This window comes from Falco naumanni, chromosome 8, assembly GCF_017639655.2.
Source record: "Falco naumanni isolate bFalNau1 chromosome 8, bFalNau1.pat, whole genome shotgun sequence".
Classification (NCBI taxonomy): domain Eukaryota; kingdom Metazoa; phylum Chordata; class Aves; order Falconiformes; family Falconidae; genus Falco; species Falco naumanni.
In genome coordinates, this window is record NC_054061.1 from 31,230,064 (window position 1) to 31,252,373 (window position 22,310).

The following is a 22,310-nucleotide window of genomic DNA, read 5'->3' on the forward strand; positions in this document are numbered from 1 at the left end:
TTTCTCCTCTGTTAAGGACTGACAAAATGAGATATAGTTATTTATTAATATCAAGTCTTTCTGTTCGGTATTGTAAGTTGCCTGGCTTGAAACTATATTGGCACAAGAAGATGTCCCTATGAGCCCAGTTTAGAATTACTTGGATCTTTGAAATGTCCCTGCAGTGGCTCAGGAAGGTCTCCTGAGGTTGGGTTTGAAACCAGGGAGAGCTAAACTCACCATAGGCTGGAGGAGGCATATCTGATCAGCATCCGTGGTGCTCACAGTAATCAATGGATGAGCTGCTTCTGTCTGCCGCCTCCAGCAGAAGACCCTGCTGTACGCTGTCTTGCTGCAGCCCGTTGTGGACCACAACAGGAGCCCTTGAAGTCCTTGCCCTGGAGGTTGCACAAGCAGTGGTCTCTGGGGTGGTCAGGTCTCTGGTGTAGAACATATTCAGATCTCAGCAGTCAGGGAGAGAGCGTCTGCTGGAGGCAGGGAGAGAACACCCCTTCCTGGACACCCTGGTGCTTGTGGTAGCTGGCAAATGTGGCACCGCAGCTGCTGCCTTCCTCAGCAGCCTTTGAAAGGGCAGCAGTGATTACTGGGGCATGGCGTGTGTAGGTGCAGTGAATCGTGGTCTTGAGGGTGTTCCACAGAGGAGAGCACGGAGTTCAGCTGTTGTAGACATCAGCTGCATTTTATGTGTGATAGCAGAGCAATTTAGCACCTGTTTCAAAATGGTGATATCCACTCCCCCCCACCCCCGTGTGAGGAATTTGAATGTAAAAAGGACACCTCTAGGAGCAGGCAATAAATGAGTTTCTTTCAGTGATTCTTTTTCCCTCAGGGCTGCAATACTGGGTTGCAGCCTAAATTTTGCCTATGATCCACTTTACAAACCTGAGTTCTATTTTACATCTGGATCTTAAAAGATATTGAAAAAGGCACCCTGTACTCAAATAGGATTCCAGCTGAAATTAATAAAAAATGTGACCACATGATGCACTTAATATTTAACTTCCATCTGACTCTTGATGCATGGGTGCTTAGCTGAGCCACAGCACATGAGGCACAGTTGCTTTAAGCTGCCTGACTGGTCTATAGTTGTGGAGCAATAGCTGATTCTTTTTCTCCCCTTGTTCTTTTCTTTGCAGTGTATTTGAGCAGTAACTAGAAGTCAGGCTGTTTCCTTTTATTATATGTCATCTCCTTTGTTTGTTCTTGCATGGGCTGGAAAGAAAGAAACAAATGCCTTGTGCCAAACTTTGTACAGAAATAGAATAATGCAGGCAAGTAGAAAAAAATCAGTCAAATACTATAGCCAGGGATGTGAAAGCTGCGTATAAATTACAGTGCAGATGGTGGCCCTCCGGGCAGTGTAGAGGATGCCTAGGAGAGCAACCCACCTTCCCACCTGGCACCATGGCTGGCTTTCCCACTGTGCATGTTGGAAGCACAAGAGAGGAGGAGGAAAAAGGGAGTTGTCATTCACTTGGGTTTTGTATCAGTGTGTAGTTATGGCATGTCCGGGACATACAGGACCTCGCATCTGGGAGGTCCCCTTGGGGTGACTGGGTGAATGTGAAGAGTCATTAGAAATACTTTAAGAATAATGAAAGGAAAAATGAGGGAAAAGTCAATCTGTGTCTCAGAGAGAGAAGGAACTGCTAATGACTGTGAAGGCTAAAGTGTTGTCTCTTTTGCTCCAGTGTTCAAAGGCAAGATTAGCTGGTTACCTGTTAACCTGATGGTTAACACACTTAACATCAGCGACAGATGGGTAAGAACTTAGCTTAAGATAGTGAAATAAAAGGTTAGAATTGCTCTTCTGGCCCTGATAAAAATTGCTGTAGGGAAGTAGCTGAGGTAATGTAATTGTGATTATTTGTTATCTTTGAAGACAGACGGAAGATAGACAAGATACATAAGACTGAAAAGGACAAACAGTGGTCTTTCCCCAAAAGAGACCAAACAGGAGCTTCTGGGGAATTTTAGTGAAGAAACAGAGGAAGATGGATTTTTGGGAGGAGTTAAACTGCTTGAAAGTACCTAGAAGTTAACAAGGCAGTAGGTAACTGCCAACATCCATCTGTAAAATCAAATCATAACAAATCAGTCTAATTTCACTCTGTAATTGTACAAAAAGCCTGGTAAGTAGATAAAGAGCAGCCACGGCATTGCTGTCAGGGAGCTGAGGAAACATGGTCTTAATGAGCTTACCTTAAGTAAAAGCAGGGTGCAGTGAATGCTGGCAAATAAGTAGGTCACTGTCAAAAAAAGCTCGATTTATGGTTCACAGGGCTATGGCCAGAAACCAGTAATACTCAATATTTTCCATGATGATTTGAATGATAGAAAAAGGATTAAATTTATTTAAATCTGCAGATCATATCAAACTAAGTTACTGACAGCCTTGAGGACAAGGTTAGAACTGAAAGCTATATAAACTGGAGAAGTGATTTGAATATTGGGGTTATAATTCAATAACTACAAAGGCAAGCTCTTACATTTACTTGGGAATAAACATAATAAACAAGTACACAATAGGCAGTGTATTATAGACAGTATTGCAGGGAAAGATATGGGGATATGGGGCAGGTTGCAAATTGAACTCACCAAAATAGTGTCCTACTGTTTAGGAGAGAAAAGGAGGTACCACACTTCAGTGCTTAAGCATGTGTTTTTTGTAGGACATGTGTGAAGTCTTGAAAACATTATCTAAGTTAGGAAAACGTTGCGTTTCCTTAGCCTCAACAAGAGAAGGCTGGGGATATAAGTTTTCAAATATGTAAAAGGTTCCTGTGAGTAGTGAGATGATAACTTTTTTTTTTTATATATATATATATGCCCTTATGGTAGGAGAAGTAATAGGGTTATCTTGTAGTCAAGGAGATTTAGGTTGGAATGAAGAGAAAACTTTCTAAATCTAAACACAGTTAAACTAAAATAAATTTCTTAGAAAGCTTGTAGAGTTTCTACCCTTGAACACTTTTTGTAACCTGGTTAAACCAGTATTTTCCATCTGCTTTAGGGACAGCTTATTCTGGTTTGAGGTGAGAATATGGCTAATTCTGTGTCAGATTTTTCTATTATTTTTGCATTAAGCATTGGTATTTTGGATACTTAATCTCATACTGCTTAGTATTACAGTCCCCTACTCACTCTGCTTCAGTGCAGAAGATAATGCAATAACAGAGAAAGTCTATTTACGCACATCTTTGAGACTTAACAAATTCCCTTTTCCTGTTGATTGCAAAACCTGTTTAAGTTTCATGAAGTATGATCAGAATGCGGATCAGCTTTTCTGCATTAGCAGACAGGGTTGTGAGATTCCAGATTCTTTACTACACTGAGCTCTCTTCTTGAAATAGCATGTTAGAGAAATGCATATTAAGCCAAATCTGATACAGCATAGAGAAAAACCACATCATGATTGGGAAAATTATGTCAATAGGAGAAATTAAAAAATTGCCCATAGTAGTAATTCAGAAGATCATGAAGTAAACACTGTCTGCCTTCATATATAAATGGAAAACTGAATTTAAAGCTAATATCCTGTAACAGCAGTTCTTAAATTTCTTGGGTGTATGTCCTACTGAAAAATAAGGCAATTTGCTATGTTGATAGAACAGTTGTATTGGTGAATTATGAGAAGCTGGTTATAGTTGGCTCTTATTTTTTACTAGCAAATATGTAGTTAAAGTAAATTAGTTGCACGTGAAAAGTCCACTGAAGAATGTCAAGTTCCAGACATATTTTTTTTTCCCCAAAAAAATGGTGCTTTTGTGAGTTTGCACACAGGAACTTAGTACTCAGATTAATTGCATGCTAATTAGACAAGGAAACATTGTCAGTGTTAAAAAGTTAATGATAACTTGTAACTAACTACTAAAACGCTGTGCACAGAGCACTCTGCACTCAAATCACTTAATTTCTTAAAATGTGTTAAGGGACTGTAATGCAATGCTTTAATATTTTCTCAGATATTTTTGTCACACAGCAGAGAAGTAAATATGTTGTTATTAGCATGGAATAAACTGGATAGCCTTGCTAGATAAAGTCTTGCTGTACAAAACATTACAAAGCCCTTATCTTTGTATTTCAGAGTTACAATCACCAGAAGGGTAATTGGTCAAGGAGCTCTATGGTCAGATTAGCTGCAGTGGCCACAATAGGAAGACTAGAGAATTTTAGTATTGCATTTTACAGCTAATGGTGATCCAATAGAGATTCATTCATGTAGGAGCTATGCCAGAAATGCAAATGGAAATTTAAAAGGGTCTGCTTGGGAATACTGGAAAATGCACGTTCTCTTAGATAAAAATAATAATAGGCTCCTGGGTATAAGTCCAGTTAGATCAGCTCTACCAGAATAATACATACGTAAAGAAAGCAGTCTTTTCTAGGAAGGTCCATCAGTTAATAACTGGAATGAATGATGAGAGAGTTAGAATTGCTTCTATCAAAGCAGATCATTAGCTTACTGACTAATTTTACCTGCTTCCCAAGTACTGATAGAGAAGTGTCTGCTAACAGAACTCAGTAGCATTTAGTTAAGTATAATCTTAGGTGTCAGATACCACTGACCTAATTTGAACTAAAAGGAAAAAAAAAAAGTTGAGAAAAAAGAAGACATATCAAGTAAAGAACAAATTTCTTAATAGGCCCTTATAAATTCCTAAACCTCTAAATGAATATGCAATTAATCACATAGCTTGCACCCATATATAAACCAGCAGCAGCCTAAAGAGATCTGTATGTGTCTTGTATTGCATCACTATTGCTGTGCTTGTAGCACACACTGCTCTTAGTGGTTATCATTCTTAATATTGAAAGAGAGAAGGAACAATCAACTTTTTAACAAGTACTAATTCTCAGGGTTACATTTAATTTCCAAAAGCATTCACATGTAAACCATGTATGTCTGTGCTCACTTAATAGTGGGTGGAATGGGAATGGTATGTAGTAAGGTCACTCTGCAGACTCTTATGAAACATTTATTTGTTTAATGCCAAGGTGAGCTCTACACATTAAGTAGGTGCTGAAATGGCTCTTTATGTTTGTGAGGATAGCTGTGCTCTGTACCACTGAGGACAATGACATTTTGTTATTGAATTCAATTAGACTTTGAGAGTACTGGACTGGTTACACCGCTTGGTCTTGGGCCACAGAACCAGATGGAGAATAAATCTGCACCTGTAAAAGGATGGATTTGCTATGAATCCTATCCCTCCTCCTTGTCCCATACAAAGCTTTCTTCTTGTATGAATTTGACACATGGTTCTTACCTTTGAAAGAAGCCTGAATCATCATACATGTTTCTCTGTATTATTTTTAATCTCAACTTCCATATTGAATGTATAGATCTTATAACTAAAATATAGTTAAAAGGACTTGAGTAGGAGTCACTCGAACTGCTGCATCATTATTAGTAAAAGAGATTCTGTAATGACTTTGCTATATTGATCATAAATTCCTATAAGGGAGGAGGTGGAACATCAGGGAACTTGATGGTCAAGACACAGATCAAGCAAAAATGGCTGTTCTCCCTCTTGAGTATGCGGCCTATTGTGTATCTCCTACAACAAATAAACCACATTTTAAAAACCAAAAGACAAAATCAAATATTTTAAAAGAGGATATAGGTGTTCAAAATGGGCTTAGATCAGTAGAGTCCAGAGAGTTAGGAAACAGTACAGCAACTGAGAATCTGGACAATGGCTTATAATAAAATAGCCACTACTTACTTGGAAATCTAAGAAGCTTAATTTGATTAAAGCCCCATTATTATTTTTAAAAGGACACAAATGTGAATTTTACTAGGTAGGTCCTCATATTAAAGGTGCTTAAACATTTTTATAACCCCCACTACTGAAATTAAAAAAAAAAGGATTGATCTGTTTTTACTCATTATGTACATAATCACTTTAGGTTTAATCATTTAATTCTGCACATTGAATTACAAGGAAGATGAATTAAATGTCAAATAAGTGGTTGTATTATGGAATTTGCTCCATGTGAGTATGTGAGAGGAATATAAGCACTTTACATAAAATATTTGATGTAAGATCGCTTAGATTTCTTTGTTTTGATTACGATGGCTTTAGCGTGCATGGAAAGGGTAAGGGTAACAATTTCAAGGGCTTATGTGTCAGATTTACAGAGGTATTTGAATGCCTAAAGGTGCAGATAAGCACCAAAGATGATCTTTAAGAACCATGCCAGAGGTATGCATCCCATTGACTTCTTGAGATCTCATTGACTTCATCTGACACCTAAATGCATCCATCTTTGGAAAGTTTAGAATTCTATTCCCCACATATGTTTTATGCTGAAGAAGCATTGAAAATAATGTCAAATATGGCCTTGAGAGAACCCTGGTGGTGGTGTCCCTGCAAGAGAGCTCCAACACAGCAGGTTATAACCTATCCACATAGATTGCTGACTATTTAGTTCATTGCCATGAACAAATAACACTTTAGGGTTTCACTGTGCGAATAACTGAAAATCTCCAGTTGTCACTTCTTTTATATATGAGTGAACTACTGTGAGTATATATGTGCACTTAATAGTAGTGCATATTTAAATTTACTACTTACTTGTTTCTGGATACAAATCACACATTGATGAGCTAACCAAAGTTTACAGAGTTCAATACAATAAAAAGATTTTCATCCAAGATATAAGTTTCCTGTAGCCATCTCTTTTCAGATACATAATGTCACAGGTGGGAGTCATATAGAGGATCAGGCAGCAAATTATTACAATCAATACCTAGGTTGGAAAGGCCTGAAGTGAGGAAAGGCTTCCCTAACAGAGGATTTCTTCTGTTAAGAATCTTAACAGAAGTTAAAGTCCCTCTGAAGATCACATTCATAACCACATTTGACTCTGTATATACATTTGCAAAGAAGCATGCTTACCAGAAAAATATAGCAAAAAGAATGTTCCATGTAATAAATCATAGAAAGTTCTGGTTTGTTCATCAATATATTTTTTTATTATTATTATTATTATTTAGCTGAAATCATTAGCTTTCTCACAAACACTTTGGGATCAGAATAGAAGCTCAGAAAATACGCAAGTGACCTGTCGTAATGTTTTGAAAATTGACTTGAAGCCCATGCAGTTGTGTTAAAAGAGCAAATCCAGCTGAGTCCTTACCTTGGTGTTGTGAAGCTACATCATTGGAAACGTTTAATCACCTACAAGAAAATATGTAATCTTACTGATACTTGCTTAGCTGATGACTGATGTGAAAGATTTTGAGCACACTTACTGCAGCTTTTACGCAGAGATTATTAGAAAAATGTTTTTAAAGTGTAATCACTGATGTATCTTTGTACTTGAGATAGCAACCTGAGATTGCACCTCATTGTAAAAGGTACCCTACAACAGCTTGAAACCAGTAGCTGTTCACTGTTCATGTGCCTAGCAATCACCATGAAATGCAGTCAGTTCATAAGCACGATGCACTACCTTGTAAATCTTGTTTGCACAGATTATCAGAACAGGGCTTTAATGAAATACTTGGAACATTAGTCTCTAGATGGAAATAGGGAAAGTAGTGAGTTGACAGATGGGCAAATCTATAAATATGATCAACAAAATTATGAAATGTTGAAAGCCAGAGAGGAAGGGTCTATCATTACAACAAAATTAATTCTCAGGGGAGCCATATTGATACAAGCAATGCCATCTGTACTATCAGTTAGTGACCCATATTTTGCTAAGTTCTTTACCAACCAACATAGATGAATAAAATACAGACAGTTTTTCTATTCTGCTGAATTCATTCCTGATGTTGCTTTTCTCTGCTTTGACAAGGCAGTAGGTGAAGATGATAAATGGTATAGTTGCCGGTGCCCTTTTAAATGTCTTGGCAAAAGCAGTGTCAAACAGAAAGCAAACTGTACTGCATTTTATCAGATACGTTAACACAAGAGGAACAAAAGCAGCATTACATGGAGGTAACAGAAGGAAGATGTGCAGCAGTAATTAAGTAATTTTGCTACTAGCCACTGCTATGTCCACCATTAATGGTGATATCACTTAAGAGTACTAAAAAAATGAACAAAAAAGCTGTTTTTCTATTCCTTAACAAGAGCTAATATATGGTGCAATTTAACAAGTTGTCTGATATGTTCTGTGACTGTACAATCAAAACAGAAAATAGACCTCTAGGAAATATTTAAAATCAATAATAAAAGGAGTTAATTATTTTTAAAATAGAACAAAAGATGTGGTAAGAACGTTCTGCAAAGGAAAAGGATGAAAACAGATTTAAACCCCAACCAAACAACAAACAAACGAAACCACCACTACTTTACCAGTCTCTTCCCCAAAGAACAAAACACCTGGAGAAACAAGACAGTAAAGTATCAAGCTGGCTCCTTTATCATTGGAATCTGGAATTTGCTACTTCTTTGCTGAGCAAGGACAAGTAACCTTCATGGAAAGCCTGTGTCTTTCTAGTAATATGAATTACTTATCCTAAAGGAAAACAGCCAGCCTGACCCAGGTCATTGCTTAAAAAATGCTAAGGCAGAGCATCCTTTCACTAGAAACACCATTGCAACAACATAATTGAATCCTCCGCGCAAGTGGATGTAAATGGGGATGGTTGGCACTGCTTTGGCTTTTAAGAAGTAATACATAATCCTGTAACTGAAAACTGTCCCAGAGCAAATGCCCGAAGACAAGAAAGGTTTGTATGTGTTTCAAACTTTTTAACCCTCCTGTCTCACAATTCTCTTCTTGTAGCTCATTGTGTGGCAGGGGTATCTCCCGTCTACATTATGCATGAGGAACCCATCCCATCTTTCTCAGAAGAGGCATTGGCTGCATTCCTGGCTCCTTGATCAAAGAAAAATTGGCTGACTGTCTCTTCTCTGACTAGGCCAACAGGTCAGTCAGGAAAGCAGATAAATCTGCTGGCATTTGCATCTCTCAATAGTGTTGAAAGGAGGAGTGTTGAATAAGTGAATTCCTGCAAAATCAGAGTAGCAGTTACTTTGGTACAGATCGAATGAAAGGTCTTTTAAAATACATACATAGACAGAGTTGAAATACCTTGAAGTAGATGGCAAAGACTAGACCTTTATGTAACTGTCCCAGAGAAATGTTTTAAGTGCATCTTTGCAAAGCTGTCTTTGTTGCACATCATGCTTTAAACCGGGCTTCAGTCTCATGCTCTGAGGAACACTGATAGTGTGACAGACCTAACAGATCAAATGGTTGGGTCCACTTTTTAGAGAAATATTAAGATGTGCACCTTTATTATCCAATTTTTGTGTTCTTTTTAAGTAAGGACAAGTCTTTTTGGGCATATGAGCATGAAAGGTTGTTAGCCTGGGGTCTCAGGCAATAAATTAATGTTTCAGTGAAGGCAGTCAACCACCTGCACAAATGTAACCTTTTTAATTCTATTTATTGTCTGCAAATATAGCACCAGATTAGATGTATCCTGGAGAGCTGAGTTTGGTGTGAGGTATTCATCACTTTGTTACAGGTTCTTTGAGATCACTGTGATGTAGTCCCTTGTACTAAATGAATAGCTCTCTTATCATGACCTTTTAATCGCTTCATCATGAAGAGGTCTTTTATTTGCTATGAGAGCCTACTTAATGTTACCCTCCATCAAAGGTACTGTAATGTCATAAAATGGTAACAACAGAGACTAATACAGAAATATGGTACAATAAGAGAAAATTAGTGAAGGTAGGCCTAGTTGACTACAAGCAGCATCATGGCTTGCTAAGGGGAAGTGCTGGAGTGGATAACTAGCACTGAGCTCAATTGTTGGAAGCTGCTAATAGAGGTGATATTTTGCTCAGTTTTGTAACAAGGTAGTGGAACAGAAGGGGAACAATATAAGCCAGCTAGCAGGACCAGCAGCACCAAAGAAATCGCAGAGATAAGAGAGATGAATAGGGCATGACCAAAAAGGAATTTTAAAACTAAAGATGAAATTTAGCTGTAGTGATACTTGTGGGACTTACTGCTGTGGACAAGATTTTCTTTTCATGCTGTCTTAACATAGGTGTAGTTTATTGAAGTACTGGAGTTCACACTCCATAGCAGAACTTATGTAAGAAGGGGAGAAATCTAAATTGCAGTGTTTAAATAATTTGAAGAGTTTAAACAGGGTTTCTAGAGAATAGTTTGGAGGGATGGATCCTGGTCATACTGGCTGCTTGAGTTGTAAAGGTTTGATTGCATTACAAGAGCATTTAACCACATGGGTTTCAAAACGTGAAATGTGAAACGTGTTTATAGCTCAACCTACAGGGAGATAAATAATCAAAGTCAAGGCACACAAACAGTCATTTTCTCATAAAAACTATGAAAGACCAAATAAGGAGTTTAATACTATTGAAAAAAAACCCTGAACAACCCACCAACAGTATACAAAAATTCCCTGGACAATCTAGCATGTAGAGATACCATTAAAGGTGTGGGTATCACTGTGGGAGACTCCCAGAGAAAAGAAGATGACTTCACACATGAGAAGGAAAAGCAGGAATGCAGTGGGTCTACGTGGCATATCCACACTACGCAATTGGTGATGATGGTAGGCAAGAGTGTGAAAGGTGGGAAGTTCGTATATTCAAGTACTGAACTGTCAGATTCCTGCGAAAACTGTTTTCACTCACGTCTTGTATCCTCCAAAAGACAAAGGGTCTAAATGCCAGTCTGCTCTGCATAATTTCCTTCATCAGTCCAAAGAGCCTGTGTTTTCTATCCACCATGCCCACGCACTGCAGATCTGCTTACTGCTTTCCATCCCTGCTGCCTGTTCTCTTTTCTCTTCATTTTCAGCCCTTTAAGGGGCTCAGTTCTGTTTTGTTCTGAATGTTTGTGTTTTCTTTTGGTTTTCCTTTTTTTTTTTTTTTTTTTTTTTAATTGTTTCTCTTTTTTGCTATCCTGATATTTTTAGTTTTATCTTTTTGTTTTCCTTCCTCCATCCTGCATGCTTTCTGGTTTACCCATCTACTTCTCCCAGCCCAGTTTTTCATTTTCCCTTTGTATTTCCTCAGACCCAGATGCCATTTATCTCAGTGTTTGTCCTTTCTGCAGCTCCACAGGGTCTTTTCATCTCATGTCATTTGTAACCAAACAGGAGAGGAGCTTCCAGTATCTGCTTTCTTACTGCTGCCTGAATGAGTCAGAGTCTCTGGAGAAGAGAGAGAGATACTGAGACTGTAGTCTTTACTTCAAAATTGTCCCATTGTGTAACTTGATTTTCTGTTGTAGCCTCATCATTTCAGGGCACCTTCAGTTTGGTTTTGTGCTCGGAACCTGGACATTTTATTTTATATGGAATGTGATTTTAGAAAGCATTTTCTCAACTTTTGTACCCATTTCTTTGCATATAATGTTTCACTTGAATCATCTTATACACATTTTGTAAATATTACTACATGCAGAAGTGCATCTCTTCAGAACAAGGTTGTATTTTTTCTCCATTTGGCAATTTTCTTTCTAGCAATCTGTTCGAATAAATACAAGATGTGAGGAACATATTACCTTGGAAAAACTGAGAAGAAAACCAAGTCTCGGCTTGATTCTTTCTTCCACAGTATCCCAAAGAGCAAACTAAATTAAACCATCACAAAACACTCTAAGGAGACTTCTTGCAGCTCTGACTTCAAGAAATAGTGATTTAAAACATACTTTGGTTTCAATTAACAGTTTTCAATATATGTGGAGATACTCAGTCCAAGTTTCCCATAAAGGATGCCTCTCATACGGGATTCAGGTTGTACTGGGAGGATTCTACATGTAAAGAGATAAGGCTGTTTAAAGTATCAGGCAGTATTGAAGTACTTAACTACAGATTTTTCTAACAAAGATTTAGTATCCTTAGCTGCAGTGACCGAAGCAAGCACCTTCATCAGCCTCATATTTCTATGGAGATAAAGTTCTGGTTGTGTTGTCAGCATTGGTATCTTCTGTTTCTCCTTACACTAGTCCAGATCAAAATATGCACGCATGTTGTGAAGCTGCTTGCAAATCAGTTCAGGAAAGGACAAGTTTCTATAAATCCCAAAATATCTGTGAAGTCAAAATTTTAATCATACTTAATATGAGTGTGAGCATACACTTGAAAATGATGTTCAGGTACATGTGTATCAATATAAAAAATGCACACGTTATGCTTGAGGCTTGAGACTTACTAGTTTTGCTGTCATGTAACAATCATCTCAGTGAAATCATACCTGGTTTTTAATGCTGAAGGTGAATAAGCCAGAAAAAATTCATATAAATTTTTGTCATAAGTCATCTCATACAAGACTCAGAAACGTATTTTACGTGATAGTGTAACTAATAGAATTTCAAATGACAGTGATATATGAGGCTTTCAGAAGTAGCAATGCAGAACATTCTTTTTTGAATAATTCACTCATCTGAAGTTATTATATATTCAAAAATGATTGAGTTGCGTATCCAAATATAGGGTGGTCTATCTCAGCTCTTGATGTAGGAGAAGAAAAAGAAGTTTCTGCAGTTATTCAGAACTGTGGTTTGTATCACATTACTGTTGGTTAGACAAACTAAGTTTAATTGATTGTGAATTAATTAACATTCTATGGTGGACGTCTTTTTCTTGAGATAATTAATCTTACTAAAGAATTGTATGTGGAACAATTGAACCTTTAGCAGATTTTCTAGAGGTGCTTTTTTTAGGCTTCCTTGACAGACTTTTCTGTTACAGATAAATTGCATGTCAAGAAATGTCTTGCCTTTATTTATTTTTGTTTGGCAGCATATAGTTGTTATGGCTGGCAATATTTCATACCCCAAAGTATTAACACTAACCATAAATTATTACCAATGATACACAGTGTTTCTTATCAATCACGACAAGTAATTGATGTTGACTGAAACAAATAAATACAATGTTTTGCAAAGTTATAACCTTGTAATTTAACTCAAGCGCATCAAGCTATCTTAGATTAATTATTTGCAATTAGGTATAGAGCTTTCAGAAATAAGGTATCCTATATATATATATATATATATACAAAAAATATAGAGAGATTTAGACATGAATAATGGTAAAATTCACCTCTAGTTTTTTGCTTGCAGAACTAGGCAGAAACAACAGGATTCAAAGATGTGTGGAAAATAATCATCTCATTATTATAGACTCTTTGGCTGGTTGTTTTCAGGATTACTCTGAATCCCATTGAAGAAGAGATTGGGAATCTTTGTTTGGGTATCATACTATTTAAAATGAGAGGTCCCATAAATTTTGTTTCAGATGTAGGAGGTCAGGCACAGTGATCGTAGCAGTCCTTTCTAGCTGCATGAACTATAAATTAATATGAAATTAACTGCAATTTTACATTATGGTAAACTGGTGCAAATCCACAATTCATGAAGGAGTTAAATTATATCACCCAGTCGTTAACTCATGTGATTAAATTCCTGCTGAATCTAGGACCAGGACAAGGACAGCCAAACCCTGCGCCTCCCAAGAACAAAAGGTGCTGCTTTACTGAAAGACTGCGTGAACCATTTCTGGTGTATACCCCTAAGTGAGCTGAGCTTTGGTATCACTACGCAGTGTCACTCTTTTTGTTGCCATGGCATGAAACCAGCATAATTCCAATCTTTAACTGATGTTATTTTCATAAATATGCAGTGTCAGTCCCTTATTGATATAGGGTGTTTCAAACTCTTCATTTGTAGTATGAGTGTTACATGGTGCTTTTGTGTGCCTGTGGCTTGGCAGTTAACGCTGCAGAGCTCTCTAATCGCTTTTTACACACTCAGGCAGCACGTTACATGAAACCCAAGCACAACCATGCTGTATTTAGTTCTTTAATCCCCTTTAGAAGCAGTTCCTATGCTGGAGAACGCATGGAGTCTGACTGAGCAGGCAAATGGGGAACATATGAAGTGAATGATAAAGAAGTTTTATGGAAAGGTGGATTTCACCTAATAATGTTATTGATTACTTTATTAATTTATTTAGCACTTAAATTGCAAAATAGATGGAGGATTCATCCAGCAGCTGTACTTTGCCTTTGGCAGTAATCATGCTGCTACTAATTTCATCTTAACTCCATCACAACTTTTACTAACAAGAGTACCACACACATAATACAAAGGGAAGGAAAGAATATATCATTTTTATTGTTTTGTGAAAGTTGTGGCTCAGCACTTTAGATACTGATTCCATTCTCTTTGCACTGCAGTCCTAGCAAAGTCACATGTGTTAATGCTCATAAAAAGAAAATAAGGAATACAAGTTTGTTATTTGAATCTTGATATGGGTTTTTTTGAGAGGAAGAAGTTGCTGCTTGAAATCCTGATGGCATAAGGCAAAGACTAACACCCTCCCAGTGTAACTCATTTGCTTTCAGCAGACTACCACAAAGGATGAAATCTGGCCACAAATACTTTGGTGTTCTCCAAATATGTAGCGGAATAAAGAGTTTGTATATGACATTAATGACCTGCTCAAAGTCTTTTCTCATTTTCATTGCTGGGACTCTGAATTACACTAGTATACACCGAGCAAAACTGAGAGTAAAATATCACTGGCTAGAGGACAAAGAATTTAGATAATAATTTACATAATTTATATAGCTAATATATATACTATACAAAACAATATATTTTGATAATAATTTACATAATTTATATAGCTAATATATATAGACTATACAATACAATATGTTGTATAATTTTGTATCTTTTGTATAAGCTGCGATTTTTTATAGAGAGTGAATTTGAATATACAGTAACGACTTACTGAAAGTACATGATACAATATTTTGTTTGGCTCATTTCATGCTAGCTGAAAATTGAGTAACAAAAGTCAGATCTCTGTTATACGACAGAGTATGTTATTGAGCCATCCAGCCTCCTTTTAGTTTTAATTTGTATGTTGCCGCACTGTGTGCGGGTACTAATTGCCCTCTGAAAATGCTGTGGCTGGATCAATAGTGTTGTGCTTGAGAAGCTGTGCCAAAGCCCTGCATCGTGAGCCCATGCACAACTAGCTGAGCGTTGCACTTCATTGCACTCCCGGTTAAATGGGGTTAAATTGTGTGGAGTTAGATGGGTTGTGTGGGTCTGTGGGATCGACTCACCCAAAGTCGTCAACACGGTCTCACATTGTCTGCTATGTCACTTGCTTCTGATGTGACTGTGTCGTAAGTGTAGTGCATTAATTTCAGTAATGCCTTCAAAAGGCCTCGGTAACCATCCTGTGCATCTATATTTCGTTATCCTCCCCTCACATTCTCTCCGCTCTGAGTCTGGTACTGCCTTATTATTGTAGTTCATGGCATGTTCTGCAGGCTCCATTTTTCTCCCAATATACTTTTATCCCAAAGGCAGAAGAGGAAGCAATACATGTTTGCATTTCTTTTCCTAATTGAGTTTTTGAGTCTTTAGTGAAGGGTTATTGAAGGTTTGATCTTGGAACTGTGAATTGAGGTTCTGTGTGCCATTGTGTGGGAGCACTTCCTTGCATGAATGATGAATAAAATATTGGTTAACATTTATCCTGGCCTTGTAATCGCTTTACCATGGCAAAGTCTTTTGGTTCAGTTTTGAGCATAAGTAGATTTTTCAGTAATTCTTCAAATCCTTAATTCCATTGTAGAAAAGAGGATGAAGGCAAAATCCTACTCATGTTGCGGTTCTTCAAACTGTGTACGCCAGCCAGTAGTTGCTCTGTCTGGCACTCACTGAGCCAGTTTGAAAACCTTCCAAACCATTTCACTAATGTATTATGAAAGATCTTAAAAAGTGAGAACAGCCATGGATGAATGAAGAAGCGAATGTCCTTGTCAAGATGTATTCCTGTTTCCTTTCCCTTGATTTCTCAGTTCCACATGCATTTTGTGATATATACTGTAAAACAGGTTATTAATTACGAAGGTTCATTTTTACTTTCAGGTTGTCGTTTTTTTCACCTGCATTCAGGAATGTTTGTTTCTCAGTAACGTTGTTTATAGATGTGATGGCCTGAAGAGATAAATGAGCCAAGATTTGTGGGAAAAGGTAGTATCTTTTATTAGACCAACTGATGTAGCTGGGAAAAAAGCTTTCAGGCACACAAAACCTTTTCCAGGTCAGGTTCTCTTAGCTCTGAGCTGCCTAAGAACTGACTTACGCCAGTGAAGCAATAAAAGCAGTTTCTTGATCTTTCTCTTTTTATGAATAATACTATTTGAGGGGGGCATCCATATACTGCAGCAGTTAAAACTTCCCACATTCAGAATAGTAATCTCTTAAAATACTAGATTTTGTTTTCCATGAGATCAGAAGTGTAAATTAACCCATAAAAGTTCCAATACCTCACTGATGGATCATAAAGGTCTGTATGATCTTGAACCTGATTTGAGAAACTGCCTCTCTTTCCAAGTCAATGTGTGTGTTTTGAGATAAGTGGGATGGGCACGATGGCATATTCTGCAGTTTCAGTTATTTAATGATACTCTGCTCATTATCTTGTTTTAATTAATAGGAATGGCATAGCTTCTAATTTTTTTTTTTCTTATTTGCTAGGTACAGTACAAATAAATAGATATCTACCGTAGGAGTATTGTGTGAGAGAGATATACCCATTTGGCTGGTATATTTTGGAATAACTGAAAGTATTACTACAGATGCTGCAATTTTCAGTGTATTTCATATACTGTCACTTTTTATCATTCTTGCTCAGACTGAGTGCTGTTATGCCCTGTGAGAAGTCTTTTTTTGAACCTGAAAGGGGAAAGTGAAAGTATATAATTGGTTTATAATATAGGAATATTATTATAATTGGTTTATAATGTAGGAAATAATATAAAGGATGTGTCAAGATCTTTGGCATGCCCAAGCATTTTGTGATTATAGCACTGCAAGGTTCTAATGTCCTCAGCTTTCCTCCGTTCCCCTGGAGCTGAAAGCCCTCAATATCCTTTAGAAATACTGCTGGTGAGGTTTTCTTGGTAGCTCTTTAGCACAAACAGTGTTCTGCTGAGGGGTGTTTCACAAATTTCCCAAGGACAGCAAACTGAGTATTTCCTGGAGTATAGTACAGAATTAGCTGAGTGTATTTGGCTAAGTGTATAGGGCACATTGTTTTCCTGCATCTTGTGGGCTATGCATTGAGTTCCATGACAGTACTTATTTTTAGAAACCTTAGAAAGACAAAGACATTCCTTGAAAGGTAGAAAAGAAAGGACATGCAAGACTCAAAGCAGTATGTCATCTAAAAGTTCAGATCGTGATTGATAAGTGTGGGTTTTTTATTGTTGGCTGTTGACTGAATAATAAATTGTTATTTCAATAAGTTTTGACTGGGGCAATTTGTCTTTAAATACTTTTTTCACCTTTTTCTTTTAGGTCCTTTGTAATATAGTTCTGTAGTTTTATTTTCTTCATACACAAATGCAGCTAACTTTTCCAATGTTGAACAACATCACAGGGAAGTCTGTCTTCAGTTTATAAATCGATGAAAGAATGAATTGAGAAGAAATAGATGATATGCAACAGTTGTTACCTATCGCATTCCATGGCAAAAGAAAAAAATAAATAAATTATATTGAAGGGGAGGTTTCCTGTCTGCTTGATCTAAAAAGCCATTTTTTTGTGATGTCAGATGTGGTATGTTAGGGATGAGGAGATGTGTGGTCCTAGCTACTGACAAGGCTCTAGCCAAAAGGAAGCCAAACAGATTAAGCCTATATACAAAGCTACAAGAGCTTCTTAGGAACTTACTATATAAGCCAGACTTGAAAGGGAAAGATTTTCTACATCCTCTTTTTTTCGGGGGGTTTTTTGGTTGGTTTTTTTTTTTTAATTTTGATAATGATTGTGTTTCCGTATGTGGCTATTGCAAACAGGATGAATTTTAAAGGTATTAATACTTGTAACACAAAGATATTAATACCTTTATGGTAAACGTGTAGATAGAAATTTTACCATAAGGCAAGAGGAGAGTTTACACATGAAATATGAAGTAGTGTTCTTCTTATAACATATTTTCTGTTAAAGCTGTCAAAACGACTTATCAGTTTAGCATGTCTTATTAAAATACATTCTGTCTAGTAATATACTTTTAAAATACTTCTATTGTAAATACTTGTCAGCCCTCCACATGTTTTCTGTGATGTACTTTTCTCTTTTTCTGGAAGCACAAGAGACCAATTCCTCTTCGCTGTAAGTGCCTATATGAGACTGTCCCCTGTAACAGCTGCTGACAAGGGCCCCTCTGCATAACCTCTGACGATGGATGCCCTGTGCAGAAACCACCATGATTTAACCATTTATGGCCCTTTGAGCTGCTATCTCTTACCTCTAAACAATGTAAGATTTATAAAAGAAAGCAGGAACTTTGAAGCTAATGGTTTGTCTTATTGTCTTACCAGCAGTACTTGAATAACTCTATCTTGATAGGCCCTCAGGCATGTCATTACCAAGTTTATTTTTCCAAGAAACACCACTGAACTTGTGGTATGTAAGCAAGTAGTCTCCTTCTGCTATATATATAATTAGATGTATATGTATGTATAATATAGAGACATGGTAGTAGATATGTTTTTGATAGTTATTTAGAGAAAATCAATCAATTTTAAATGTTCTTCTTCGTGCCTTTCAACCTCCTACAACAATCATAATATTATTATTTTTTTTTCTATTTCTGTCACACTTAGCACTTCTTAGAAGAGGCTGCTACATGGCCGAACATCTTATCATAAGCTGTAATATATATATATATAAAAATCCTAACAGTTTGGGGCATACTTATTCATATATGTGTGATTCTGCTTACTGAAGTGACACTTTCAATGCTAATCATCATAGACTTGGAAAATGGAAGTGTCCAGAAGGGAAATTTTGCAGAAGGGAAATTCAAGTGTTGCACAAAGTACAAGTTCCTAATCTTACAGACCTTTGTGAGTTTCTTGCAGCATCATCCAGCAAGGATTTAGGACATGCTAAATTCTTGGGGTGTGTATGGGGAGCTAATAATGGAAACAGGATCAGCAGAAAGATGTTTCAGATAGTTCTGTTCCTGAATAGCCTCTAGACAAAATAACAACCTCTGAAACCATTCTGATGTGATAGTGGCAAATTCCAGTGGCTCTTTTCATATGTGTTCCTCCTTTGTCTCTTCAGAGGCGATACTGAAAGTTACATGGTGCAGATAATACAAACTAAAGAGTTCCCGACACATATATCTATATCAAGGTTTCAGCTGTACAGCTGTATCTGTTTCCATCTAACTGGAACCAGCCTGACACTGTCCAGAAGTCCTTCATGTGCCAGGCAGAAATACTGTCATTTTGTAGACCTGAAGCTACAGTAGGTCTAGTGGATGTCACCTTACATTTATCTCTGTCAGTAGTTTACATTAAAAAGAAGAGTTTATTTTATGAGTAATAATTAGTCACAAACATATTTTATATTCCAAGACCATCAGGTAATTTAAATTTGTAATAAATCTAATTAATACTATGGAATTATGCTATTTTCATAATGTGAGACATAGTGGTAAAGAAATGAGCTCAGTTAAAATCAATCCCCTGAGCCTGGAAGACAGTAAAATGTCAGTTATTCACATAGGTGTATAGGAAAATGTTCGACTTCAGAGAAAACATGTAACAGTTTGCTTAGATTTATCAGTTTGGTGTGGTGGGACATCACATTATACACTCTGCCATGCTGTTCCCTACCATGGAACCCTTTGGGTACATTAGGCCCTGATATTTTGCACCTAAATGACAATTTCATTCATTTCAGTTGACTTCAATAAAATTTTCAACAAGTAAAGACAGCAACATAAGACTGTACATTACAATTGCTTTTCTGTTCTATCCAGACAATCCTGGGGTTTCTGAGACCAGAAGATGCTGGTAACTTCCTGATGAATTAGGAAGGCTTACTGACAAATAGCTCTTTGTTTTACCCAAATTGTTACATCTGAAAAATAAACTTTCCCCAGATTTCAAAGTAAGTCAAACAAAATGAGACTGAAACATACCTAAGGAAAACCACACCGAACAGAGCCCCAGCAAGCGCTCAGGTTTTCTATTCTGTTCCATGAGCCATAGCCCAAAAGTTGTTCAGGCTATACCTAGCAGGTGGTCAGGAGAATATAATACAACCCCATGTCTGTCTGCACTTCAAGTAAAAAACTGTGACGCCTGTGCAGTCATTTTGACCATAACTTGATGAAGAAATATAGGTAAAAGTGATTTATTTTCCTGATGTATGTTCTTGGGGTTGGGTTTTTTGTTTGGTTTATTTTTTTAAAATACTTTTGTTAACAGGAGCACAGATTTTTCTGATTGGGACCCTTTCTGTACAGTTGTACAGGTTAAGTGGCTGGTTAAATTAATAGCTCACTTTGTGTCCTTCATACAGCATTCAAACTCTGGCTCAAGTCTATTGGTTATAATTAATTCAGTAAAATCTTTCTTTCGGTAATAAAGATATTGGTGTTTACAGGGATTGAAAGACTGTGACTCTCATAACGGTAGTCTGTTTAATCCAGTATTTGTTTTTGTAATTCTCATGTTTTCTTTTTTTTTTTGTTACAGGTTTTTCATTATTCTTATACAGCTTCGTATGTGATTTATAACATACACACAAGGTAGGTCACATTGTTTTTTCAATATGATGTTATTGTTGGTGGTTCTATACATAAGGTGATGGCAGCGTGTTCAAGTAAAAATTTTTGCGTTTTTTCAAGGGAAGTTTGGGAGTTAAACCCTCCAGAAGTAGAGGATTCAGTTTTACAGTATGCAGCCTGGGGCGTCCAAGGACAGCAACTGGTAAGCACAGTCATTAAAAATGCTATAGTTTAATAATGTATTAATACTCCAGACAGACTGAAGTTTTAAAAAAAATAAATTAAAAGCCTGAGGATAATTTTTGTTATATATTTCTGCATGATGCTAGTATGGTCCTGCTACAGCTTTTAGAGGATCTATTTATTTATTCATTTTTATTAAAGACATGTAATCATGCCTTTCTAGTCTAATCCAAATAAGCAATTTGTACAATCATTGGAAGAGGCACATCTTTAATTGTGCAGTTATTGAAAGAATCACATCTTCATGCAAATATGCACTCAGGTAATTTTCAGAATAACCATTTTTGTGGCTACTACTATGAGGGAAGGAAATTTGAAGGTGTAGAGAAGTTTTCAAGTACAAGATCAATGAAAACTGTGGGTAAAAGCTTAACACCCAAAAATGAATGTGATGGATTCAATGAAAAATAGTGTTTTCATTTCAGTATGAAAATTGCTGCCAAGGTCAGTTGTGCTATGCTGAATTCATAATAATGAAACCAGAAATGCTGTGTTTCATATATTGTTTTCTACCAAAAGTTTTACCATTTTTTTATGAACATAAATCATCCATTATCATCATAACTGACCTCAATATGAGAGGAAAAAAAATTGTTTTAGAACAGCAGTGCTTTTAAACTGACATGTGTTGCTAGTTGAAGAAGAGAGACTTATAAAAGCTCCAACTCTCTGAACAAGAAATTCAAATAATCCTTGTTACAATGTTCTAATAAGCTCACTAATGCCCACAAGGTATGATCCCTAAACCTCTATGAATGTCTGACTTGTTCATGCAGAGAAGCTCTAAGTTGAATGTCTGGAGAATATGCCCTGTTGCTTATAGCATTCATCAAGATGGTGGGACTGTAAAAAATGTTTCTGGTTAGAATGTATTGCATTAAGCAGGTGGAAGCAGGAAGGAAAAAGTAATTGGAACATGCTTAGTATGTTTTAATAATTAACCACATTAATTTATTTATAATGAGAGTATGGTGACAGGATTTATGTTGACAAATATGTAGGTTATTTACCAGGCAGTATTACGGAACATGGCGACCTATGTAGGTTGTAGCAGAAGGGTGATGCATTTGCAAAACTGAACAGAATTTAAAAGTATTTTAAATTAAATTTCAGTTCTTATGATTTGTCTGTGCTATACCTCTGATTAGTAATCTCAAGTACAGCTAAAATCACATGTGGTGATTACTGAGAAATGATTTTTTTTTTTTTTTTTCTGAGATGTATCTTAAGAACAGGGGCAGACTTACCAATTATAATCTTCAGGAAAACAGTAAATCAGAATAATGCTATCTTTTTTGTTTAGATTGCCATTCTGGAAATATGTACGAGTACTTACAGATATGGGCACAGGTGGACTGCTATTAAGTCTCAGAACTCCAAAAAAATAGGTGGTCATTTTAGATATAACCTTAATCGTCCAGATTTGAAAACATGGGCATAATTCATACTTCAGTGAAGATAACATTACTCAACTTTGTTAATGTCCCTAGTAAAGTTA

At 36.7% G+C, this 22,310-nt stretch overlaps 1 protein-coding gene across 2 annotated transcripts in view; it reads left to right on the plus strand.

Moving 5' to 3' along the window:
* DPP10 (dipeptidyl peptidase like 10) overlaps window positions 1-22,310 on the plus strand; it is a 550,146-nt gene that overhangs the window by 448,771 nt on the left and 79,065 nt on the right. For both annotated transcript variants that reach the window (XM_040604442.1, XM_040604441.1), the window contains exons 6-7: window positions 20,538-20,590; window positions 20,690-20,771. In XM_040604442.1, the coding sequence (XP_040460376.1) occupies window positions 20,538-20,590; window positions 20,690-20,771 (135 nt within the window). The remainder of the gene's footprint in view (window positions 1-20,537; window positions 20,591-20,689; window positions 20,772-22,310) is intronic.